The following is a 22777-nucleotide window of genomic DNA, read 5'->3' as shown; positions in this document are numbered from 1 at the left end:
CCATCAGGAATTGATTGGATGGTTTGCTATTGCTGTGATGTCATGTGAGTGGTTGTCCTTCCCTCATGCCAGGAAACACGTCATCAGAGAAGAGAAGAGATGTCACTGTTAGAGGGAGGGGAAGTTATTTTGAGGGGAAATATGAATTAAAAAAAAAAAAAAAATGATGCGCACAGATAAATCATTTAGCCTATAATAAATGCTGCAATATTAAAAAAGAATGGTCAATTTTGATTTCATGGTGACATTAATTAACCGAAAAAACGAAGGGTGGAATGTTAGACACTTGCACTCAACTTTCCTTACGTAGATGAGGGGGTGCATGAGTGCACCATCTTGGTATATCTCAAGTCTTTGATAAGGACTAACTACCACAAGTAGGCTATGTGAGTTGACGTGCTTGACGAAATAGATAACCACTGTTGTCCTTATTTAGCAACTTGTTTTTAAAATCCGTAAGTTGTTTTTCTTCTTCTTCTTCTTCTTCTTCTTCTTATTATTATTAATAAAAACATAGCGTCTTCAAAAGTCATATTTGAAGTTTTAATGTGTGTTGTAGAACAAAACGTGAAATTCTAGCGGAAGGAGCGGTCACCTTGCATTTGTGTCTAAGACAAGTCGATAAATGTTTGCAAGAATAAATAATGTTAAAATAAAACATCAGCGGTATTTTTGGTGCACATGCGCACTGCACAGGAAACACTTCCAAACAAAGAGGAAACGCTCGTGTGATTTAAAGGGGACCGCACACAATCCAGAAATCATGCTCTTTTGCTAAGACATTAAGTTGTTTTTTAAAAATGAAACCCGTTACATGAGAAGCTTGGGATCGACTTGCACTAAATACTGAGGTAAAACTCAATTGATATGATTTGCTGTATAACCTCTCACAGTTAGCTGATTATATGGCTTTGGTGCACAGTTCAGCTAAGATTAGCATGTGAGCTAATTCCACGTTGATCAACAAAGCGACACGTAAACAAAACCACCAAAAGCATAATTTTAAACGACTATTCTATCAATGTCAAATGACAGTTTCGGCACATGCTCTTTGAAAGTTATATTTGTAGTATTTTTTTTCTTTATACTAAAGTTGTTAAAGATTATACTATCTCTGCAGTGCATTGTGTTGTGTTTTATATGATTGATTAAGTTCGATATACATAAATGCAAATTCACTAGTAGAGAAAATAATCATATCTTTGAGTAAAATCAAGCAGTTTATTGACAGAATTGGAAATTCTTGCATAAAGACACAGTATTGATTTGAACGTATATGCCTTATTTTGCATTTTTTCACCTTGTATATTTTCTATTATTATTATTATTATTATTAACATAACCAGTGGTCTGTCGCACAAAGCCGGTTTCAGTTGCTACCCAGGTAAGTTCAAGATTAGTTTGAGCAAACTCTGGTTTTTCGGGCTTATGAAGGTGGATTGGTTTTTAGCGAGGTTCATTGCTATGGTAACTTATGCTTCACGGCTAATCTGCTCCGGAGCAGGTTTTATTCTGAGTTAGATCACAAACCCAAACTCGACCAATCAGCTGTGAGTAAAGTGACATGTATCTGATGCAATAAAGCCACTCCCCTGTATCTCTCGCTCCAAATTAAATCAGTTTATAGTGAAAACATTTTAGAAACACAATTGCTCAACATTTGCCGTTAATTATTCATGATATTTATATTAAACAAATTAAAATGATGAATAATTCATGACATATTCATATAATTAGGCCTATTATATTAATAGAGAATATTGAACTTTGCTTTTAAATTAAAATAAATATAATACATGCATAATATATAAAACTTTTAAACAGATTAGGCTTACATGTATTCTTTTGAGCTCTTTGTGAAACTATATTAATTATTTGGTCTATTTGTTTGATTCACATGCATTGATATAGTCAGATATTTTCTTTCAGCTGCCTTCTAAAAACTTTCACTGCATCAGTGTTTATTCCTGCTTTGTAAATGTGTTTAATTGCATATTTTTCATAACGATCTCTTAATCTTTGGAAGAGACATGAATTGTGCGGCTCTCTCGCGAGAAGTGAATCAAACTGACGTTCTCCTTGTTCCGTGTGATTGGCTGTTTGCCGCACGTGTCACACTTTCAGGTGCACGTGCTTTGCAAACTCTGGATTAAACCTGAGTTGACAGAGAAAGTTTATACCGAGCGACAGTGCAACAGTTGAACCTGATCTAAACCAGGTTGGATTTATCTGGATTTGTCAACTCCAAACCTACTCTGAAACTCAGAGTTTGTTCAACCAGCTTCATGCAACAGGCCACAATTGTCTTAAGAAGCAATCAGATGTTATTTTATTGTAATAAGATATTTTGGTTTAAGTTTCATGTGCATTTTTATTTACGATGTGACACCTAAACAGAACAAAAAAACATAATTGTGAGTTACTATTTTATCAACATCATATTTTTTACACTAAAGTTAGGTAAAGTGGTTTGTGATAATATTTCCTCTGCAGTACATTGTTGTATATTTTATTTATATTTTAATTTATATACCTTATTTTGCACTTTTTTGTATAATGTTTATTGCTTAATGAGTAATAAATAAATAAATAAATACGCTAAGTGTTTGCTCAGCTTATCCTCACCAGCCTAAGTTAACTTTAATTTTTCCATACAACCTCAGTTTATATATATATATATATATAATATATATAATCTAAAAAATCCCCTGAATATTGTTAATGATCTTTTTTTTTTTTTCTTCCAGAAATCACCTGTGCTGTGTAAGATGGAAACTCTCTATTACTGAACTTTATGCCCAGTTTTTGTTTTGGCAGGATAGTGAGGACAATAAGCAGATCATCTTTGCCAACACTTTTTAGGGAAACAGTATTCAGAGCAACACTAAATCGTCATTATCTCCAGTGCTCGAGGACTCTTACGTTTACGTGGGGCTTTGCATCTAGCCCCAGTGGCATCTTTTTCTGTGTGCCACAATTTCGACAGTTTACTCTCAGCTCCTGCTCTTATTTCCACGTTTCTTGGCCTGAGTGGCAACGTGAACAACCAGACATGGCAGAGCAAAGATACTGCGTGGAATACGCCAAACGTGGCACTGCTGGGTGCAAGAAATGCAAAGACAAGATCATGAAGGGGCTGGTCCGGATTGGCAAGATAGTGCCAAACCCATTCAGTGAGTCTGCAGGGGAAATGAAGGAGTGGTACCATGTCAAGTGCATCTTCGAGAAGCTGGAGAGAGCGCGTGCCACCACAAAGAAAATCGAGGACATCACAGAGCTGGAGGGATGGGAGGAACTTCAGGATGAGGATAAAGATCTAATCAATAAACATGTTTCAGGTATTTGTGCTCTCCTTGTTTAGTTTGAATCAGATGTCATTGCAGATCTGCCATATGCTGAACAGTCTTTCTTCTCTTTAACAGAACTGGCAGCCAAAACCAATGCAACCCCAAAGAAGAAAGTGCAAGCAAAGTTAAACAACAGTGGGCAGCTGTCCGCACCGCTAGCTGATCCAACAGTCAACGCTCCTCGCAAGTTTTCAGGCTTCACAGGTACAACACCAAGAGAGCATGTGTTCTTTCTTTTGCTGCTGTTTTTGTTTGCAATGTTTGTGTATATTAAGATACACTATGGTTAAAATATATGGGGTCAGGTTTATTTAAAGTTTTTATAAAAAGTCTCTTATGCTAATGAAGGTTGCATTTATTTAATCAAAATTACAGTAAAAACAGTAATGTATTATATTACTATTCTGTTTTCTATTTTAATATATTTTCAAATGTAATTTATTCCGGTGATAAGGAATTACTGGAGCTGAATTTTCAGCTTCATTACTCAAATCTTCAGTGTCACATGATCCTTCAGAAATCATTTTAATATGTCAATTTACTGGAAAAGAAACATGTGTTATCAGTGTTGAACATAGTTGTGCTGCTTAATGTTTTTGTGAAAACCATGATACAATTTTTTCAGGATTCTTCAGTGAATAGAAAGTTCAAAAGAACAGCATTTATTTGAAATGGAAATCTTTTGTATCAATGTAAAAGTCTTTACTGTCACTTTTGGTTAATTTAATACATCCTTGCTGATTTAAAAGTATTAATTCCCCCCCCCCCCATAAAAAGTCTTACTGACCCCAAACTTAAAGGGTTAGTTCACCCAAAAATGAAAATGTCATTTATTACTCACCCTCATGCCGTTCCACACCCGTAAGACCTTCGTTAATCTTCGGAACACAAATTAAGATATTTTTGTTGAAATCCGATGGCTCCGTGAGGCCTCCATAGCCAGCAATGACATTTCCTCTCCCAAGATCCATTAATGTACTAAAAACATATTTGAATCAGTTCATGTGAGTACAGTGGTTCAATATTAATATTATAAAGCGACGAGAATATTTTTGGTGAGCAAAAAAAACAAAACGACTTATATAGTGATGACCGATTTCAAAACACTGCGTCAGGAAGCTTCGGAGCGTTATGAATCGGCGTGTTGAATCAGCGGTTCGGAGCGCCAAAGTCACGATTTCAGCAGTTTGCCGGTTTGACACACGATCCGAATCATGATTCGACATGCTGATTCATAACGCTCCGAAGCTTCATGAAGCAGTGTTTTGAAATCGGCCATCACTATATAAGTCGTTATTTTGTTTTTTTGGTGCACCAAAAATATTCTCGTCGCTTTATAATATTAATATTAAACCACTGTACTCACATGAACTGATTTAAATATGTTTTTAGTACATTAATGGATCTTGAGCGAGAAATGATATTGCTGGCTATGGAGGCCTCACTGAGCCATCGGATTTCAACAAAAATATCTTTATTTGTGTTCCGAAGATGAATGAAGGTCTTACGGGTGTGGAACGGCATGAGGGTGAGTAATAAATGACATTATTTTCATTTTTGGGTGAACTAACCCTTTAACTGTAATGTAACTTAATTGTTGTAGAGACAGTAGAGATTTAAACAGAATCTGAAATTAACTTTTTGCCACACAAATGTGTTTTATAATATTTTTTACCTTTTAATTTATGTATTTTTACTGCCAGTAAGAAATATTTATGGCTGGTAAGATATATATATATGAGAGAGAGAGAGACTTTTTTTTTTTTTTTTTTTTTTTTTAGATTTGATATATTGTTTTATTTTTATATTTAAATAAAAAAAATAAAATAAAATAAAAATTAAAATGTTTTTTATGTTTGGATGTACAAGTTCTCTCTACTAGTCACTTAGTACTGTATATAGATAGTTGTATTGCAGTATGTATTGATTTGAATTTACATGGATGAGGGTCATATTATCATTCTTACTAATTCATTTTATAAAGTGACTTACCAGCTGGAAAATAAATCTGTTGAACTGCCAAGCCATTTTTACTCTCATTTGCCACTAGGCCAGTGATAATTTTGGACCATTATGATATAGATGTATAAACGTGATCTGTCGTTTCATGCTGTCATGCTCTGCCAACTTAATACAAGGCTTAACACTCTGTGTCCACAGCTACCAAGGCTGGTTCCTCTTCCTCCAGTCCTGGACCGTCTCCAGCCAAACCCACTCAGGGCAGTGCTTTATCAGCTCAGCTATGTGACCCCAACCATAAAGACAACTTACTGCGGGAGTTCCGCAAACTCTGTGCCTTAGTCGCAGAGAAGTCAGGCTACAACGCCAAGACAGAGATCATCAGAGACTTCTTAGCGAAAGGCTCTGGTGGAGGTGAGCATAGATAATTAGGGACATCATAAGCTATGTTTCCATCCAAAGTTGTGAATTTAACTTGAGTGCAAAATTGGACTTTCACATAAAACATTTGCGAATAAAGCATACAGTGAGCAAAATCATCACTTCCTGATAAACTGGCGCTAAATATCACTAAGGAAAGTAGGAGCAGCCACTGTATATATCTGCACGCTCTGAGATGAAAGAGCGATGAAACGCAATAAACATGTTATCTTGCTTTCGGAGGCAGAGGCCTGCTGTTAGGGAACACAGTCATTTAAGACAGTTCTGAGAGGTAATTATACCGAACCACTTTGACGACAGACTTTGATCAGGTATTTCAGAAAGACCAATACAACATTTCAGATGCTGTGCAATGAAATCGGTCCACTGGTTAGTACAGTTATGTGTTTTTTTTTTTTTTTTTTTTTTTTTTTTTTTATATGTGCGTCAAGGAATTTATTCGGTAAATGTTTCCATCGTAGTTTATGCGCATGTTTTCTTATAGGATAAAAAATGTATCCAACTCATACGACCGCACATGTGCATTTTTAGAATTTATGCGCATCTTGCCATCTCCATACAGCTGTTTTTTTTTTTTATGCAATATCCCAAAATGTGCATAAAAATAGGTAGATGGAAAATGTAGTTATTAACACAAGCAATCTCAAAGTGATCTTTTAATCTCCCTCCCACATCTTCACAGACAAATTCAGAGGAGATTTATACCTGACAGGTGAAGCTTCTCCTACCAGGAGTGGTGAAGAATGTGTACAACCTCAATGACAAACAAATTGTCAAACTTTTCAGCCGTATATTGAATTGCAGTCAGGATGAGATGGTGCAAGACTTGGAACAGGTTTGTCACGTTGTTTTGCATATTTCTTTTACAAAAGTATTTCAGTTCACATTTGTATAGCGCTTTTCACAATACATGTAAAGTAGTCAAAGAAGAGAAATATTTGAGCCTTTCCTTCATTAATCTTTATCGGTTTCAAATAGGGAGATGTTTCAGAGACAGTGCGGATGTTTTTCGAGGACAGCAAGTCTTTCCCTCCAGCAGCCAAGAGTCTTTTGACCATCCAGGAGGTGGATGCTTCACTGACCCGTCTATCCCAGCTCACAAAGGAGGATGATCAGCAGGCAGAGCTGCAGGACATTGCTAAAAAGTCAGAGAGAAATCATTTTAATCTTTGATTATATAAAATACTTATTTAAAAAAAAAAAAAAAAAAAAATACATGTTTTCCATTTGTTTGAATTTTGAGGATGCTAACTGTTTCTTGTTTCCCAGATGTACCGGAAATGATCTGAAGTGCTACATTCGTTTGGTCAAACATGATCTGAAAATCAACTCGGGGGCAAAGCATGTGTAAGTGTTGCTAGCAAATTGTACCTAAAGGCATTGTGTTTGTTCTGTCTCACTCAGTGTAACCTTTCTCTCATCAGTTTGGATGCTGTGGACCCTAACGCATATGATGCCTTCAAAGCCTCCCGTAACCTTGGTGACGTAATCGACAGGGTGCTACGGAACCAGCAGGAAGCCTCTAATGGATCAGGGCCCCGAAAGATCCTTAGCGTGGAGGCGTCTCTGATGACCCCTGTACAGCCAATGCTGGTCAGAGTCACTAGTGTTCTTAAATGGATAGTTCACCAAAAAAAAAAAAAAAATAAATTCTGTCATAATTCACTCATCCTTATGTTGTTCTAAACATGTATGACTGACTTTCTTCTGTGGAACACAAAAAAATATATATTTTGAGAAACGTTGGTAACCAAACAATTTTGACGAAACAAAATTGAGACATTTCTTCGAATATCTTCTTTTTAAGTTTCACAAATAAAAGTTGTACAGGTTTGGAACAACGTGAATTTTTATATTTGGGTGATCTATCACTTTAATTCCATATTCTTCAGGTACAGATTACATTCAATATTAAGAATGTGCAAAGCTAAACAATTTGGACTAGTCTGCAGGTTGTAGGTTATTAATAAGATATTTTGTTTAAATATTTTTAAGAAACTGTAATAAAAGATTATGCCTACTATTTACTAAGGTTTTCTTAATTGTATTAACTGCTTGTTTTTATTCTTGTAGGCAGAGGCATGTAAGTCCATTGAGCATGCCATGAAGAAGTGTCCTAATGGGATGTACTCTGAGATCAAGTATGATGGTGAGCGTGTGCAGGTCCATAAGAACGGTGATCACTTCAGTTACTTCAGTCGAAGTCTCAAACCAGTACTTCCACACAAGGTCAGGACCTCCAGCAACTGTTAGCCATAATATATAATACACTCTCCTGGGCAAAAAAGGGCCAAGCCAAAAATGGCAAAATATGTAGTGGCCTTTTAATGGTCTTAACCATTTTAATCACAAATCACTGGTCAGGAAACTAGCAAGAATTGCACAAATACTGTATATAAAGTACCTTTAGCACAGAATAGCCTTTCCCAACTTGCAGACAGCTTTTTACAGGAAGAAGAGTCAGTGTAGTTTCACTTAATGTTAATGGCTTCAAACAATTCATGAGTAGTTGCAAAATGTCTCCCAGTTCGTTTGAGTTTAATGTTAGACCAAATATTCACTAAAGGGTTCAAATCTGGACTCTGACCAGGCCGAAACATGAGCCTGATGGACTTGTGCTCAAGCCACATCTTGGTTGTCTTGTTGAAAAATAACATCTGATCATTCCTCTTTAGATAACAACTTTTCATTTTTGGGAAGCAAGCCATTCTGCAATATTCTCCTGTACTCCAAACTTTTCATAGTGAAACAGCTCACCAATACCAGCAGCTAAAAATGGTCCTCTCCCTCCATGCTTCACTGTGCTAGAGATGCATTTATTATTATATTTCTCAGCAGATTTTCGAAGACACCACTCTGGAGCATTACCATGCAACTCGTGTTTCATTGATTCATCACTCCACACACAACTTCCCATATTCTGACAAAATCTTCATTCTGTCTTTTTCTGAGACTTCAAAGGCATTTTAAGTAGTGCATTTTCTTAAAATTAGCTAATTTTCTGACCAGTAATTTGTGGTTAGACAATTAAAAGCTTAGTGTTTAGCCATTTTGGGCTTGTTCCTTTTTTTTTTTTTTTTTTTTTTTTTTTTTTTTTTTGTGTGTGTGTGTGTGTGTTTAAAATCATTAAGATTTATTTTAAAAAGGGTTTGATTTTTCTCCTGCAGGTTGCTCATTTTAAAGAGTTCATACCGCAGGCATTTCCTGGTGGCCATAGCATGATCCTCGATGCTGAAGTTCTTCTTATTGACACAAGGTCTAGCAAACCACTGCCTTTTGGGACTCTTGGAGTACACAAGGTAAACCAGAGGGCAATGTTGTTTTGGTGTTCCTTAAATTGAATGCATCCTTGCAGAATAAAAGTATTAATTCCATTAAAAAAAACAACTTTTAAATGGTAATGTATATTCCAAACTTCATCTGAACTGAGAGCATTGTTTTGTTTTTGTATGTTTTCAGAAAGCAGCTTTCCAGGATGCTCAAGTGGGTCTGTTTGTGTTCGACTGCATTTATTTTAATGGTGTCAGTCTCATGGACAAGTGAGTCAACCTAAATGAATTAATTTTTCATTTATCCTTTATCTATTTGAAAGTTATTTCAGGTTTTACAGAACAATAAAACCTTTATATTAAAATGTGATCGATATTTTCAATCTAAGACGTGAAAGATGTTGATGATGTGATGTTTTCCAGACCTCTCTGTGAAAGAAGAAAGTTTCTCCATGACAATATGGTGGAAGTTCCTAACAGGATTCTTTTCTCAGAAATGAAGCATGTCACGGTCAGTTCTGCATTGTTATTATATGTAGCTGCTTTTCCACCATCAGGCTGAACAGTTCTAAGAATGCCGGAACAGTTGCAGTTATATTTCCTCTTAAGCAGTTATATTAACCTCTTGGTTCAGCACTGCACGATTACAAACCGTTCTCAGCCCGGAGTTCTACCGTGCTGGTAGAAAGCGTCATGATGTCACCACTCAGGATTGATCACTTGTCTGCTGCCTGGCTGCCAGTTTCTATGTAGCTGGCCAAGCACGCTGTTTGAGCAAAGTAAACACAAATTAATAATAAAATTAAAAGTAATATTTGATCATCCTCCATAACGCAGTCGCTATTTATATCTCATACCGTCTGTAAACTCTTGTGTTACCAAGGCAATGACTGACTCATTTGTATTACATTCCAAAGAGCACCGTTATCAGCCCCACAGTGGAAAATGAAACCATATCCATACCGGCTGGGCTGGATCGGCACGGAATGGAGCGGTTAAGCAAAGAGAACGGTTTGGCCCGACGGTGGAAAAGCGGCTTATGTTTTTCTTTCTCTACCCATCATGCATATGTCCTCAGTATTCTAGAATGTTTTCAAATGTGTAGGTAGGTCAAGTTAATTAAAGGTTGATGTTATAGTAAAACTTCAGGGTGGATGATTTTATTATGGCTAATGACATTTTGTCCCAACAGAGAGCTGCTGACCTGGCAGAAATGATCACACGTGTCATCAGAGAGGGACTGGAGGGGTTGGTTCTGAAGGATATCAAGGTACAGCATGGCTACATTTTGAATGCAATACTAGCGTACTGTATACTACACAGTGTGCTGCCTACTGAAGTACTAGAAGTAATATGCTATAACCACCATGTTGTATGTTTGAAGGCCTGTACACACCAAGACAAATGTTATGTGTGAAAATTCAGTACGAGAAACATTTTAATTTAAATGAAGGCTGATAACATTGGCATTCCATCAATGCGACTTTTTTTTTTTTGTATCTCTTTTCCATCCCACTGCAAATAATTGGCAAACCAATAAGGCATTCACAAAATGTCAGTTTTTGGGATTGATATCCTCATTTGCTTACAGGAGTAAGTCTTGAAATGACCCTTTCTCACAGCAACTTCCAGTAGCGTCTCAAATACTGTCTGTATGAACGTGCAATGGGAGTCAAGCCCATATTCTCTTACCAGTAACCATGTTAGCGACAGTGACCACAGTAATATCAAAGATGACGACATCTGTAAAGCTGAAAAGTCTTAGACTTTTGATGCATATCTGTTATTATATCTGGGTAAAGAGCGGAGCATTTGAGGCGTGCGTACAAACTGACGGTAGTCATCTGGTTTATTAGAAGCAGAGACTGTTCTTTGTTATAAGCAAGAAGAAACCTCATTGCTTCACTGGCTAAAGTACTCTCTGCTGTCTCAGACGACGAGATATTTGACTTGTGTTGGCTAGACGGCCACCATAGCTTCTCTATTTTGCTTCAAAAGGGAAGGGTGAGCTGCCGTTGGTTGCAGTTCGCAACCTCACCGCTAGATGCCGCTAAAGTTTACACACTGCACCTTTAAGGACTCAAATTCAGGACTGACAACTGTGTGAATGTGGACTAAGATTACAAATTATTTTGCTACTTGACAGTGTACAGCAGACGAAGAATCTGGAAACGGCTCTTTTGTCTCTTTACACATTGGTCTGAACGTACAAATCGTTGTGAGAATTGGATCAAATTTTTGAGCTGAACATTTGTGTTGTTGTAAAGAATCCTTGATTTGTTGATTGGCATCCTGTTACCATCTAGGAAATAGAAATGATGCATTTGTTATTCGGTTTGTGAGACAAATTCCCAGCAGCATGGTCAAATAGATGCTAAAAATCATGGTTGATATTACTTCCAGGTTATTTGTTCATTTTGGATATGAATGGTCAAGCACATTGCATTGTAGGATACACTTTTCGACTCAAGGTGCTCTTTTGTGCCTTTCACATTTTGATAAGTGTTGTAAGTTGTCCCGTCTATTTCACTCTCACAGAAAATTTGCATACTGCGCGCAGTATACATACTGCAAAAATAGTAAGTAGTTTGTGAGCCCATGATTGTAATGCCAAAAACCCAAGGATTCTGACAGCTTATTGCTCTCAGGTAAAAAAGTGCCATACATTTGTGTTTGCTAGATCATTTCATGCTACATCTGGGCTTTATTGTTGTTTCAGGGGCACTATGAACCCGGAAAGCGTCACTGGTTGAAGGTAAAGAAGGACTATCTGAATGAAGGAGCAATGGCGGACACGGCTGACCTTGTGGTGCTTGGAGCTTTCTATGGCAAAGGCTCAAATGGTCCGTATCAGCAGTCCAATCCAAATGGTTTTAAACAATAATTGAACTTCAGAGCTGCTAGTGTAGTGCAGTCTTGAAATATTATGTGTTTCTGTCTGCCACACAGGTGGAATTATGTCCAGTTTCCTCATGGGCTGCTATGACCCAGAATCCAGGAAGTGGTGCACTGTGACCAAGTGTTCAGGAGGCTATGACGACGCCACGTTAGCCAGACTGCAGAAGGAGTTGGACGTTATCAAAATAGGCAAGGTAAATCTCATGACTTAATCAGTAGATTCTCCTCTGCCTACATTGCCATATCAGATTTATAAAAAGTTGCATGAGATAAGTTTCCTGTTTATCTCGCCATCACAGGATCCAAGCAAGATCCCAGGATGGTTGAAGATTGTCAAGAACTATTACCCGGATTTCATTATCCGTGATCCAGAAGTAAGACTGAGCCAATCCTCTTCCTAATATGACCAAAGGGATGCTTAATGATTATGTGCTTGTAATGTGAAATGAGTTTGATGAGACTGTTAAAAGCCTGGTTACAGTTCAGTATGTGATTGGAAAAACAGCAATGAAGGAACTTTATTGGCTAGTTATCTCTTTAACTCAGAATGTGTTAAATAGACCATTCAACACTCAGTTGTTTAAGATGTTTGTACTCAACTGAAACTGCAGTAGTTTGTATTGTGTGTAAGACTAAGGAAGAACGTATCCTGTTTGTTCATGCTTACAGAAAGCGCCAGTGTGGGAAATAACAGGAGCAGAGTTTTCCAAATCAGAAATGCACACTGCAGATGGCATATCTATCCGCTTCCCACGATGCACTCGAATGCGTGACGACAAGGACTGGAAGACAGCCACTAACCTTCAGCAGCTCAAGGTACCCTTGATTATAAAATGATATTTATATGTCTTTAAGCATTTTGCATGGAGATGCAATTAGGAACTGCGGATTGTGCCATCAAGAGCCTCAAAAGATGTTACACGTGTGAATCATTTCAAACCAATCTTGTCTTGGCATGTACAAAATGAAAAAAATCTGTGCTCTTAAAATCAGCATGAAATGAAAATTCGCCTCATTCATTTTGTAAATGCATGATCCTACTGTGAATGAATCATCCTTGTATGTTTCTCTTTTTGATCTCAGAATGTTTAATCAAAACGTCATAATTTGATCTTCGATGAAACAACAGATTTTTCTCTAGTGACTCATGTCGGACTTCTCAAATCAAATCCCGCCCCTCCCCAATTGGCCATCTCGCATTCATTTTTGAGTCCAACACCCACATCTCAAAATCCAGTTGAAACAAGTCCCTGCCCTACATCAAATATTCATTTTTTATTTATTTATTTATTTTTTATTCACCATGAAATCAAAATGGACTGTTGTTGTTGTTTTTTTATGGAATATTGCGGTATTTATTAATTAGGTTGTTTTGTAAATCAAATATTCAGTTTTTATTATAAAAGTCACTATGAAATCAAAATTGTTGTTTTTATGGAATATTGTAGTATTTATAACTTTATAATCAAAATAAAATATTTTCTCTGACTTGTTTTCTGCCGTGAGGGTGGGGCAACCTGTCACTCACATGACATCACAGCAGTAGGAAACCACAATCGTCCAATCAGTTCCTGATGGACAAAATCAAGTCCCACCCTACTTTTTTTTTTTTTTTTCTTGTTCGAGAAGCCATTTCACTCGGGTATGTCACAATAGAGAAGAAAAGACTGTCGCAACTTCCATTTCATGCCAACTTTATTATTTTATTTTTTATTTTTTCAGGAGCTGTATCGAATCTCGAAGGAGAACTGTGATTTTGAGATAACAGCTGGTCCCTCCAAAACTAGCCAAAATGACAAGAGCTCCTCAGGAGGCGAGAGTGGAGGAAGCTCTCCCTCAGCATCTCATGGAGCTTCCTCAGCTAAGACAAGTAAGCGTTTGCCATGAGCAGATCCGGTTTGGTCTGACGTTGTCAAGTGTGACATCTGCATCATAAAAGTACCATTAAAAAGTTCTTATGTTCTGTATTTGTGTAACTGTTCAGAAAACGGTCATACCCCAAAAGCAAAGGCAGTGAAAACAGAATCATCCTCTCCAGCAGTTAAGAGGAAACTACCCACAGAGAGACAAGATGCCAAGAAGGTTTGTTACACACATCCACATACACACACTACTGTCTGAAAGCTTGAAAAGTCTCTAATGCTCAAGTCTGCATTTATTTGATCAAAAATACAGTAAAATCTGTAATATTGTGAAATATTACAATTTGAAATAACTGTTTTCTATTTGAATATTTTAAAATGTCATTTATTCCTGTGATGCAAATCTGAATTTTCAGCATCATTACTCCAGTCTTCAGTGTCACATGATCCTTCAAAAATCATTTTAATATGCTGATTTGCTGCTCAATAAACATTTATTATCAATGATAAGAACATTTGTGCTGCATATTTTTGTCGAACACATTTTTTCAGGACTCTTTGATGAATAGAACGTTCAAAAGAACAGCATTTATTTGAAATAGAAATATTTTGTAACACTGTAAAAGTCTTTACTGACAGCAATTTAATGCAACCTTGCTGAATAGAAGTATTCATTTCTTAAAAAAAAATCTTACCGACTCCAAACTTTTAAATGGCAAAGTGTGTTCTCTGAAGGTTAGACAGGTTTAGTCTGTCTTGTCACGTTCATTTATTCGTTTTTGGTTAATCTCTCTCCTCAAACCCTGTGATCTGGCTTTATTTCAGATAAAAACAGAACCTGCTCACAGCAATGGACAAAGTAAATTGAAGACCATTCAAACAACTGACACAAAGAATGAAAAGGTTTGTTTTCCCTCTTTGGCTTGCTTTGGGACTATATATTTAAGGTTTGTTCACACTTGGCTGGTTTGGTTTAGTTAAAACAAACTCTGATGTGATTGCTCTGTTAGTGCAGTTCATTTGAGTAAGTATGAATGTGACCGTCCGAATCTTAGTGTGCACCAAACAAGCGGACCAAAACCCACTTTTTCAGGCAACTCTGGTGTGGTTGAACTGAACAATGTTGCAGTTACATGAATTACAGTTCGGTACAGGCAGTGGTACTGTGTCTTGTTGCAGCAGATCTTCATTTGTGTGTGTAACTGAGGAATTCCTGGTGCTGTTTTGACTCCCTTACACATTTATTTAGCTCTTCATGAGTTCTCAGCTAGTAAAAATACCACACTAGAAATACTATAAAATGTATAAAGTAATCAAATGTATAAAAAACAATGCATAGTCTTTACTGTGTAAATTAAATATACGTTTATTCTTATTAAAGTTACAATTGCTCATGACTAAAGTAATTCAGTCATGAGCAGTGAGAGATTTTCTCTTGTTTTGTTGTTTGATTAACATTAATAATGACAGCCGGTAAATTTGGATGCTGTCACTTTAAGACCGGCTGCACAGAGCCATTATACTCGTGCATTGTTCTTTCTCAATTTCTCAGTTCTTTCTCAACTGTTTACAATCACTTAATACATAAATGACTCTGTTTACCTGCAAATACATGTCACTTTGACACAGGTATGTGTATTTAACCATTCAAGCCCAATTAGGCGGCAAACATCACTAGGTTCAGTTCTCACACACTATGATCAGTGGCTTCATGTCTTGTGTCTCTCATACAGTGCTGAGCAACACTCTCACATAACACTCTAATATAATAATTATCTTTCACTGCTAATTGTGATTCAACAGTTTAGAATCACCTGTTTTTAAACCGCAGTGCTTAATGCATATAAACGATAAGCGTTTGTGACCTTGCAGCACAGCAATGTCACATGAGTGTAACCATGATGGTCCAAAATCTGTACCAGTTGACAAATTTGTACCAGTTAATCGTGTCTACCGGTATATCGCCCACCCCTACACTGAACTAAAGCTGGATTTTGCTGTTAAAATACTTCCTTGTATCTCAGCTTAACTATAAATAACCATTTGCAGGTTGATTCCCTCAAAATGTGTAAATGCTGTTCACACTTAACACGTTTTCACCCTTGCCATCTTCCTGCAGACACTACTGGACATTTTCACAGGTGTGAAGCTCTACCTTCCAGAGTCAGTACAGGACTTTGAGAAGCTTCGACGTTACTTCCTAGCATACGATGGAGATCTGGTGCCTGAGTATGACTCCGGTTCAGCCACACATACACTGGAGAAGCCCGAGGACGACAGTTCAGCCCAGAGGGTCACCTCCAACTGGATCTGGGAATGCATCCGAAAGAGGAGGGTGGTTCCCCCCTGCTGAACGAGATAAAGAGACTGCTCGAAGGACACAAGCATAAAGCTCAGGTTTGCTGTTCTCTAACAAGCAAAGCCATTATGGGAAAAATGCCTATTTCTTCAGACCCGCAGCTACAGCAATAATGCTGTCAATCATGACAGACCGAGTTGAATGGACTTTTTCTAAACGGTGTCTCCAAATCATTTTTTTGTTAGCTTTACCACATTGTGGTATTACACATGTTGTACTAGAAAACTGTCAAGTTTCCTAGCTTTTCAAGTTTGTGTTGGTTTTGACATTGAGAGATTTCTCACTATGAGTTCTCATATTTATGATTTTTAAACTTTATTTTGATGGCATTGACTAATGCTGATACTCATTTCTTAAGCATATTCTTCAAGGAGGTCAATAAGTGTAATGATTTTGATGACTTCATCATAACACAGTGTCATTCATCTGTTTTGACAAGGAGGTTTGTATGAAGTATGCTCTTGGGCACAGGACGAGTGGTTAACAATACAATAGCAACAGCCATGAGGCATGATTGTGGAATTAATAATTGTGTAGAGTAAATTGGGTAAGAGCCCTCTAGCTTAGTAATGGTAGTTACGTGTAATTTCAAATGTTCCAATCATTCTAATTAAAACAAGCTTTTTATGCACAAAAAAATTGATTTGTGCTTGAATCGAGTCAGTCTAACACACAATAGGGAACCGCAGTTCTGTTCTCCAGTATGAGTGATTGTATAACACATTAATTTTCTGAATTGGGTTTTTTCTTGTCTAATCAGTAAGGTGCACTCAGTGATTTTTGGACTTATACTGACACATAGAGGTGAGAAACAGAATAATGCATAAATTTGTTTTTCCATTGAAGAATGGTCATTTTTACTGTTGGTGCTGAGGAAACATCTTTTTTACTTATTTACTTGTTACTTATTGCTCCATTCATCACTTATAAATATTAAGGTGCCAACATTATGTAAAAGATTTTAATAAAATAAGAATGCAAGGCCTTTGTGACTTCAGTAAACACAAAAAAGTACAAATACGCACAAATGTTCCTTATCACTTGTCAAAGACAAAAACAGTCCATAGAAATAATATACATATTTACACTGACTCTAAATATTCCTCCTAGTCTTTGAAATCAAAAGGGACAACCATATGTATTGTCTATGAAAACACAGTGGAACTTTTGTCAAGGTTTACTGCTTTCTAGTTTCCTCTTGCCTGAAATGGAGGTCCTCCTCTCTTCAGACCAGTGACAAAGGTCAAACTCCTCTACCAGATGACAAGCCTGAAGATTGAAAAATAAATAAATAAATAAAACAATAAGTTGTAGTAATGTTCCATGTGTACCCACTCAGTATAGATTTTATTGGGTTATTCTTAAAAATCTAGACAATTTATCCTAAAACCACCTGTCGTGATGATTTGGTCAGAGTCGCGGTTCGTAAGGACGAAGTCTCTGCGTTCTCCACTCTCTGCAGGAGTACACGTGTGCGTGGCACATGGCTCCACGACTGGCCTAGTCCAGCCTTCAACTGCCCATTTCCATCTTTGATCACATGGTTTGTCACCTTCAATGCAAGATTTCACCATATCAGTATCTATTAGGCCATTTTGATAATTGGTCATAAACTAAAGTCACTGTGGGGTGGATTTCAATGAATTTCCATGACTTTTCCAGTCATTTTCAATTACTGGCTCAGGATTTTTAAAGTCGCGACAGATCGTTTTTTCCATATTGTGACGTACATCCAAGTCAAACGGATTATCAAATTAAAAAAAAAAAAAGGGGTGGGATGGGAACCCCCCCAATATTTGATATTATTGGTGCTGCTCTGCTGTACTCCATTATGCACTGCTCTGTTTGTTGTTAGGATGACAAAAAGATTTAAGATGAGGGTGAATTCCAATGCGACGCTTTCGTTTTAGCAGTAAAAGAGTATGTGGCGAATAATTAGCTAAACATTTTATATTATAACAGTAATATCCAGTGATACAAACTGCTCAACATTTTTATGAAATTTCAGTTTTGAATTTTGAAAACATGTACAAAACAGATAGGATGAAATTTCAATTAATGCCAACTTTAAAATTAATTTTCTCATCTGCAAAAAGAAAATAAAAATTTTGAACAAACCTATCAACATTTATTGATATTAGACTTTTCCAGCCCTGGAAAAAGCTACTTTAAATTTTAAAGAAAGGTGTATACCAGCACAGCAATGTTGAAGTCTTTGGCGATCATCTTCATCTCCCCAGCAACTTGCATCAGCAAGGACATACCTGATGCAAAGTAGAAGAACTGTGACATCTGATGCACGAGGTAAAGTATTAAGATAAAGTGTTGTGCAATACTGTAAACAAATACCCTCATTCTGTTTCCCTCCGAGCATGGATGAGAGCACAGCAGAGACTGAATCCACCATCAGCGCTTTGACTGAACCACCTCCAACAGACGCCTGGGCACATTCAAGAGTTCTATTACAAACAACCACTTAAATCAATAGACTTTCACACAGAACAGTTCCTACCTTCTGAAGGCCATTCGATCGTAGATTTTGAAGACATGCGAGCAAAGAGAAGACGTCAAATACTTGGAACACCTTGATTTTTTGAAGTGCCTCCATCTATGTATTCAAAAGGAAAAGCAATTTTTGTAGCACAGTAGAAGTTACGATACGAATAAAGTAAAGATAATTATATATAATTTGACTTGAACCTACTGTACTTTTCTCTGAAAAAAAGTAAAAATGGAAGTTACAGTAGCTGCGTTTCCATTACCCTTCAAATTGCGCAAATTGAAATTGCGAATTGAAAATAGGTTGAACCACTGTAGTCACATTGACATTTTAACAGTGTTTTTAGTACCTTTCTGGACCTCAAAAGGTGCAATGACGTTGCTGCCTATATGTTGTTCAGAAACCCTTGGATTAAAAATATCTAAACAAAAATATCTTAATGTGTATAGATGAACGAAGGTCTTACCCTCATGTCATCACAAACCCGTGAGTACTTAATGACAGAAATTTCATTTTTGGGTGAACTAACCCTTTAACATTCGCAAAAGTTTTGCATGAATCTGTAATGGAAACATGGATAGTGAGGCATTTACAATAGAAGTAAATTGGTGAAATGCAAGTGAATTTTGGAGAATTAAAATGTGAAGCTTTAATTTTATAAAAGCACTTACATTGTTAACTTGTGTATTATTTAGTTTAAATCAATTTTACAGTTGCTTTAGGGTTTATGGTGTTGAAAAATTGGATATAACTTCAGACAGAAATCATTATGAAGTGATTTTTTTTTTTTTTTTTTTCACGAAAATCATGTTAACATTATGTGGCTAAAGGTTTACGGTTACCATTGTAAGTGTCTCACTGTAACCCTTTGCTTTTTTTTTTTTTTTTTTTTTTAAATAAACGTAGGGACAAGACGAAATTTAACATTGACACAAATGCTATTGATCCGTAATATTGAACATACAACATAGTGATACTTGCCTTAGAAAGCACTACTAATAAATTACACTTTGATCACCTGCTCTTCCATATTAGGGGTCTTGGTTTGTAGCATCTGAAGCAGTCGGTTGGCACACATACCACCCTTTGTGTCAATGTAAAAAACAGTCTGCTTCAGCTGGTGGGACATATTAACCGCAACACTAAAACACACCTACAAGGTGATTGAGAGAGACACAGAGCATTGTTGAACACCTACTCGTTTGCACACCCAACCCCAGTAGGTAATAAAAGCAAGGTGGACTTTGACATTTTAGTGCAGGACCAAGAAACTGAGAAGAGTTTCCAGAACAAAAGGTCACCTGTGTTTTCCCGCTCCCTGGACTTCCTATCAGCTCAGTTATTTCCCCTGTGTACAGCCCAGAATCTAACAGCTTATCCAAACTGAAGAGAAGATTTGCACAGAGACTTAACACAAAATACATACACCACCATTCAAAAGTTTGGGGTCGGAATTATTATTTATTTATTTTTATTATTTTTTATTTTTTTAAAAGAAGTCTCTTATGCTCACCAAGGCTGCACTTATTTGATCAAAAATATAGGGAAAAAAGTAATACTATGAACAATGTTGGAGTTAATGCATTACAAGTAATGAGTTATGTAATCAGATTACGTTTTTCAAGTAATAAGTAACACAATTAATTTTAAAATGACAAAATATCTGAGTTACTTCTTCAAATAAGTAACTCAAGTTACTTTATTTTCCCTTTTAATGACTGACAGCTCTCCTGTCCCCCATGAGACATTGTGTGTGGTGTGTAAACATTATGGTTACTGTAGTTCTAGATTAAATGTGAGCATGCTTTTACTCATCTCACCTGAACAAAAACAGATTCAATATTCCTCAAAATTAATAAAAACAGTAAAATGCAAACTCGGAAAATTATGCAAACCAGCAATAATTAAATATGTTAAATAATACAAATATACTTTATGCATTTAATCTCACTTTATTAACCAACGTCTTTGCTGCGGACCTTTAATGATCCAATTCAACCATATGAATAAGCAAAAATGACTTTAGATAAACATCACATTTGTGTTTCATTTTTTGTTTTTTATTGCTGAAATAAGAGTGTTGAACTTTCTTCTGCAAAATGGCAGCACGGCTAAAAGGTTTGTCTGAGATGCACCCTAGTTTCCCTGAGGAAATGCAAATTGAGGCTTATTCATTTCACTTTTGGCGTGAAAGGGTCTTTACATTTGCCAAAACTTTTTTGTTATTAAAAAACAAAGAAGCAAGCCCAGCCCCGCCCAGATGAGAAAAAGTAACGCAAAAGTAACGCAACTCATTACTTTTCATAAAAAGTAACTAAGTAATGCAATTAGTTACTTTTTAGGGAATAATGCAATATTGTAAAGCATTACTTTTAAAAGCATCTTTCCCCAACACTGATTATGAAATATTATTAAAATTAAAAAGAACTATTTTCTATTTTAATTTATTTTAAAATGTCATTTATTCCTGTGATGGTAATGTTGAATTTTCAGCATCATTACTCCAGTCTCCAGTGTCTCATGATCCTTCAGAAATCATTCTAATATGCTGAATTGATACTCAAGAAACATTTCTTATTATCAATTTTAAAACAGTTGTGCTGCTTAATAATTTTTAAAACCCCAACAGGATTAACAGAAAAATAACAGCATGAAATAAAAATATTTTGTATCATTTTAAATGTCTTTATTGTTACTTTTGATCAATTTAATGTGCCCTTGCTGAATAAAAGTATTAATTTCCTAAAAAAAAAAAAAATACTGACCCCAAACTATTGGTAGTGTATATACAAACAGTATTATATCATATCATATCATATCATATATGTTTGGGACCTGGGATTGCCGGTGGACAGAATAGCTGTGGAGCTCAAGAGCTCCTCATAGAGATCAGCTCCAGAGACGGGAAAAGCAGTGTACTGAGCCAAGAGCACACGCCGAACAGCTACTAGAGCCTGAAAGATAGCATGGACAGTATTTAGTAAGTTAACTTTGCTTAGTTTAATTTAATTATACTGTCTTTGTGATGGATAGTGCGAAATAAAGGTGAGGTCTGAATAGGCCTAAAATGAAGTCATTCCACATACCTTGTAAGACAATGAACATTTTTGAGCAAGTTCTTCTGGGTTACAAGAGACAAAGTCCTCAACTGAAAGAATTAAACATGGATGTATTATTAATTCAAGACCATATACAGTTACAGAGTAAACTTTATTAATTCCCATAGGGACAACTGTAGTGATTGAGCAGCAACAACTGTTCAATGAAAAGTCCTTATTTATTTATGTTGTTCCAAACTCGTATGCTGTTATTTTATTTCTTTTGAACACTCAATGAGAAATTCCACAGAAACTTTACACAGCTCTTTTCCATACTAAGCAGTGTTATTTTAGTATCACTAAGATACTATTATAGTTTTTATTAATATTTTAAATAATTTTTTTCCAATTTCATTTTCATTTTAGATAGAATTTTAATTTAGATTGTATGGACTGGCATGACAAGAAAAATAATCTTTTGTGTTTCATAAGGACAAATCTACTAAGTATAAAATATACAATATGTAGATTTATATTCCAACACAATAAAGAAGAGCCAGTAAATAATCCTGTCATTAAAAAATGAAAGAAAAGGGGGGCAAGTGGAAATTAATTTTTACTGTGGTAACTTAGTTAGTTTAACCCCATAAAGCCATTGTAGTACTATAGTATTTCTTGTTTGTGCAACAAGGATGAAATTGAAACTACATGTTGCCATCACTGTGATGCTGAAAGAAACCTGTTCTGATGTCCTCTGATTGTAAAGCCTTAATGAAGTCCTCATTTATTCCAGGGCAGATCCCTTCTCTCAAGATCACCATGACTCCCTAGACAGAGTTTGAGAACACAATCGACAGCAACGTTATTAAAAAAAGAGGTAATAACAACGCTACGTTAAGCATCTTAACCACAAAACACTTGATCTTCTCACCAGATGGCTAGAAAACCCATCAACACACACTTATGTTCTTCACATCAGGGTTCTTCTGAGTATCTTTATATCTTGAGAGCAATCTTCATGACTTTTTATCGCCGCCCGCCACATTTCAACACCAGTCATCGTTCAGCGTGATTGACAGGAGAACAGTCCAATCACAGCCTCCG

At 36.3% G+C, this 22777-nt stretch overlaps 2 protein-coding genes across 4 annotated transcripts; one reads left to right on the top strand and one right to left on the bottom strand.

The window, feature by feature from the left end:
• The first annotated feature begins 694 nt into the window (after nt 1-694).
• On the top strand, nt 695-16774 carry lig3 (ligase III, DNA, ATP-dependent). The gene is given in 22 exon segments (XM_051892982.1): nt 695-851; nt 2748-3338; nt 3423-3551; nt 5508-5720; nt 6430-6458; nt 6460-6582; nt 6726-6892; nt 7017-7094; nt 7172-7340; nt 7821-7976; nt 8915-9046; nt 9207-9286; nt 9440-9527; nt 10209-10286; nt 11736-11859; nt 11966-12108; nt 12214-12288; nt 12584-12730; nt 13637-13784; nt 13899-13996; nt 14602-14679; nt 15896-16774. Coding segments are annotated over 21 exon segments (3033 nt in total). The 5' UTR covers nt 695-851; nt 2748-2794; the 3' UTR covers nt 16130-16774.
• On the bottom strand, nt 6738-22766 carry rad51d (RAD51 paralog D). 3 transcript variants are annotated; one of them, XM_051892984.1, is made up of 12 exons: nt 22605-22766; nt 22413-22500; nt 21722-21783; nt 21471-21589; nt 19937-20018; nt 19654-19788; nt 18648-18743; nt 18485-18575; nt 18329-18399; nt 17529-17687; nt 17338-17404; nt 6738-6885 (listed from the first exon to the last, which is right to left on the bottom strand). In XM_051892984.1, exons 2-12 carry the CDS (start codon nt 22492-22494, stop codon nt 6860-6862), a joined length of 990 nt encoding a protein of 329 aa, XP_051748944.1. In that variant the 5' UTR covers nt 22495-22500; nt 22605-22766; the 3' UTR covers nt 6738-6859. The 3 variants fall into 3 exon arrangements, with proteins under 3 accessions (XP_051748944.1, XP_051748945.1, XP_051748943.1); XM_051892985.1 differs by lacking the exon at nt 6738-6885 and having other exon boundaries at nt 17083-17404; nt 19654-19719; XM_051892983.1 differs by lacking the exon at nt 6738-6885 and having other exon boundaries at nt 17083-17404; nt 22605-22765.
• Nucleotides 22767-22777: the final 11 nt, after the last annotated feature.

The sequence above is a fragment of the Ctenopharyngodon idella genome, chromosome 5, assembly GCF_019924925.1.
Source record: "Ctenopharyngodon idella isolate HZGC_01 chromosome 5, HZGC01, whole genome shotgun sequence".
NCBI classification, from domain to species: Eukaryota; Metazoa; Chordata; class Actinopteri; order Cypriniformes; family Xenocyprididae; genus Ctenopharyngodon; species Ctenopharyngodon idella.
The sequence above is the reverse complement of the archived record's forward strand: the minus strand, read 5'-3'. Positions and strand labels throughout refer to the sequence as shown.

Coding starts and splice junctions, on each gene's coding strand:
- rad51d (XM_051892983.1), bottom strand. CDS start 22,494: ATGGTGATCTTGAGAGAAGGGATCTGCCCTGGAATAAATGAGGACTTC. Junction 21,590..21,721: donor AATGTTCATTGTCTTACAAG/GTATGTGGAATG, acceptor GCTATCTTTCAG/GCTCTAGTAGCTGTTCGGCG. Junction 19,789..19,936: donor CAGGGAGCGGGAAAACACAG/GTGACCTTTTGT, acceptor ATCACCTTGTAG/GTGTGTTTTAGTGTTGCGGT.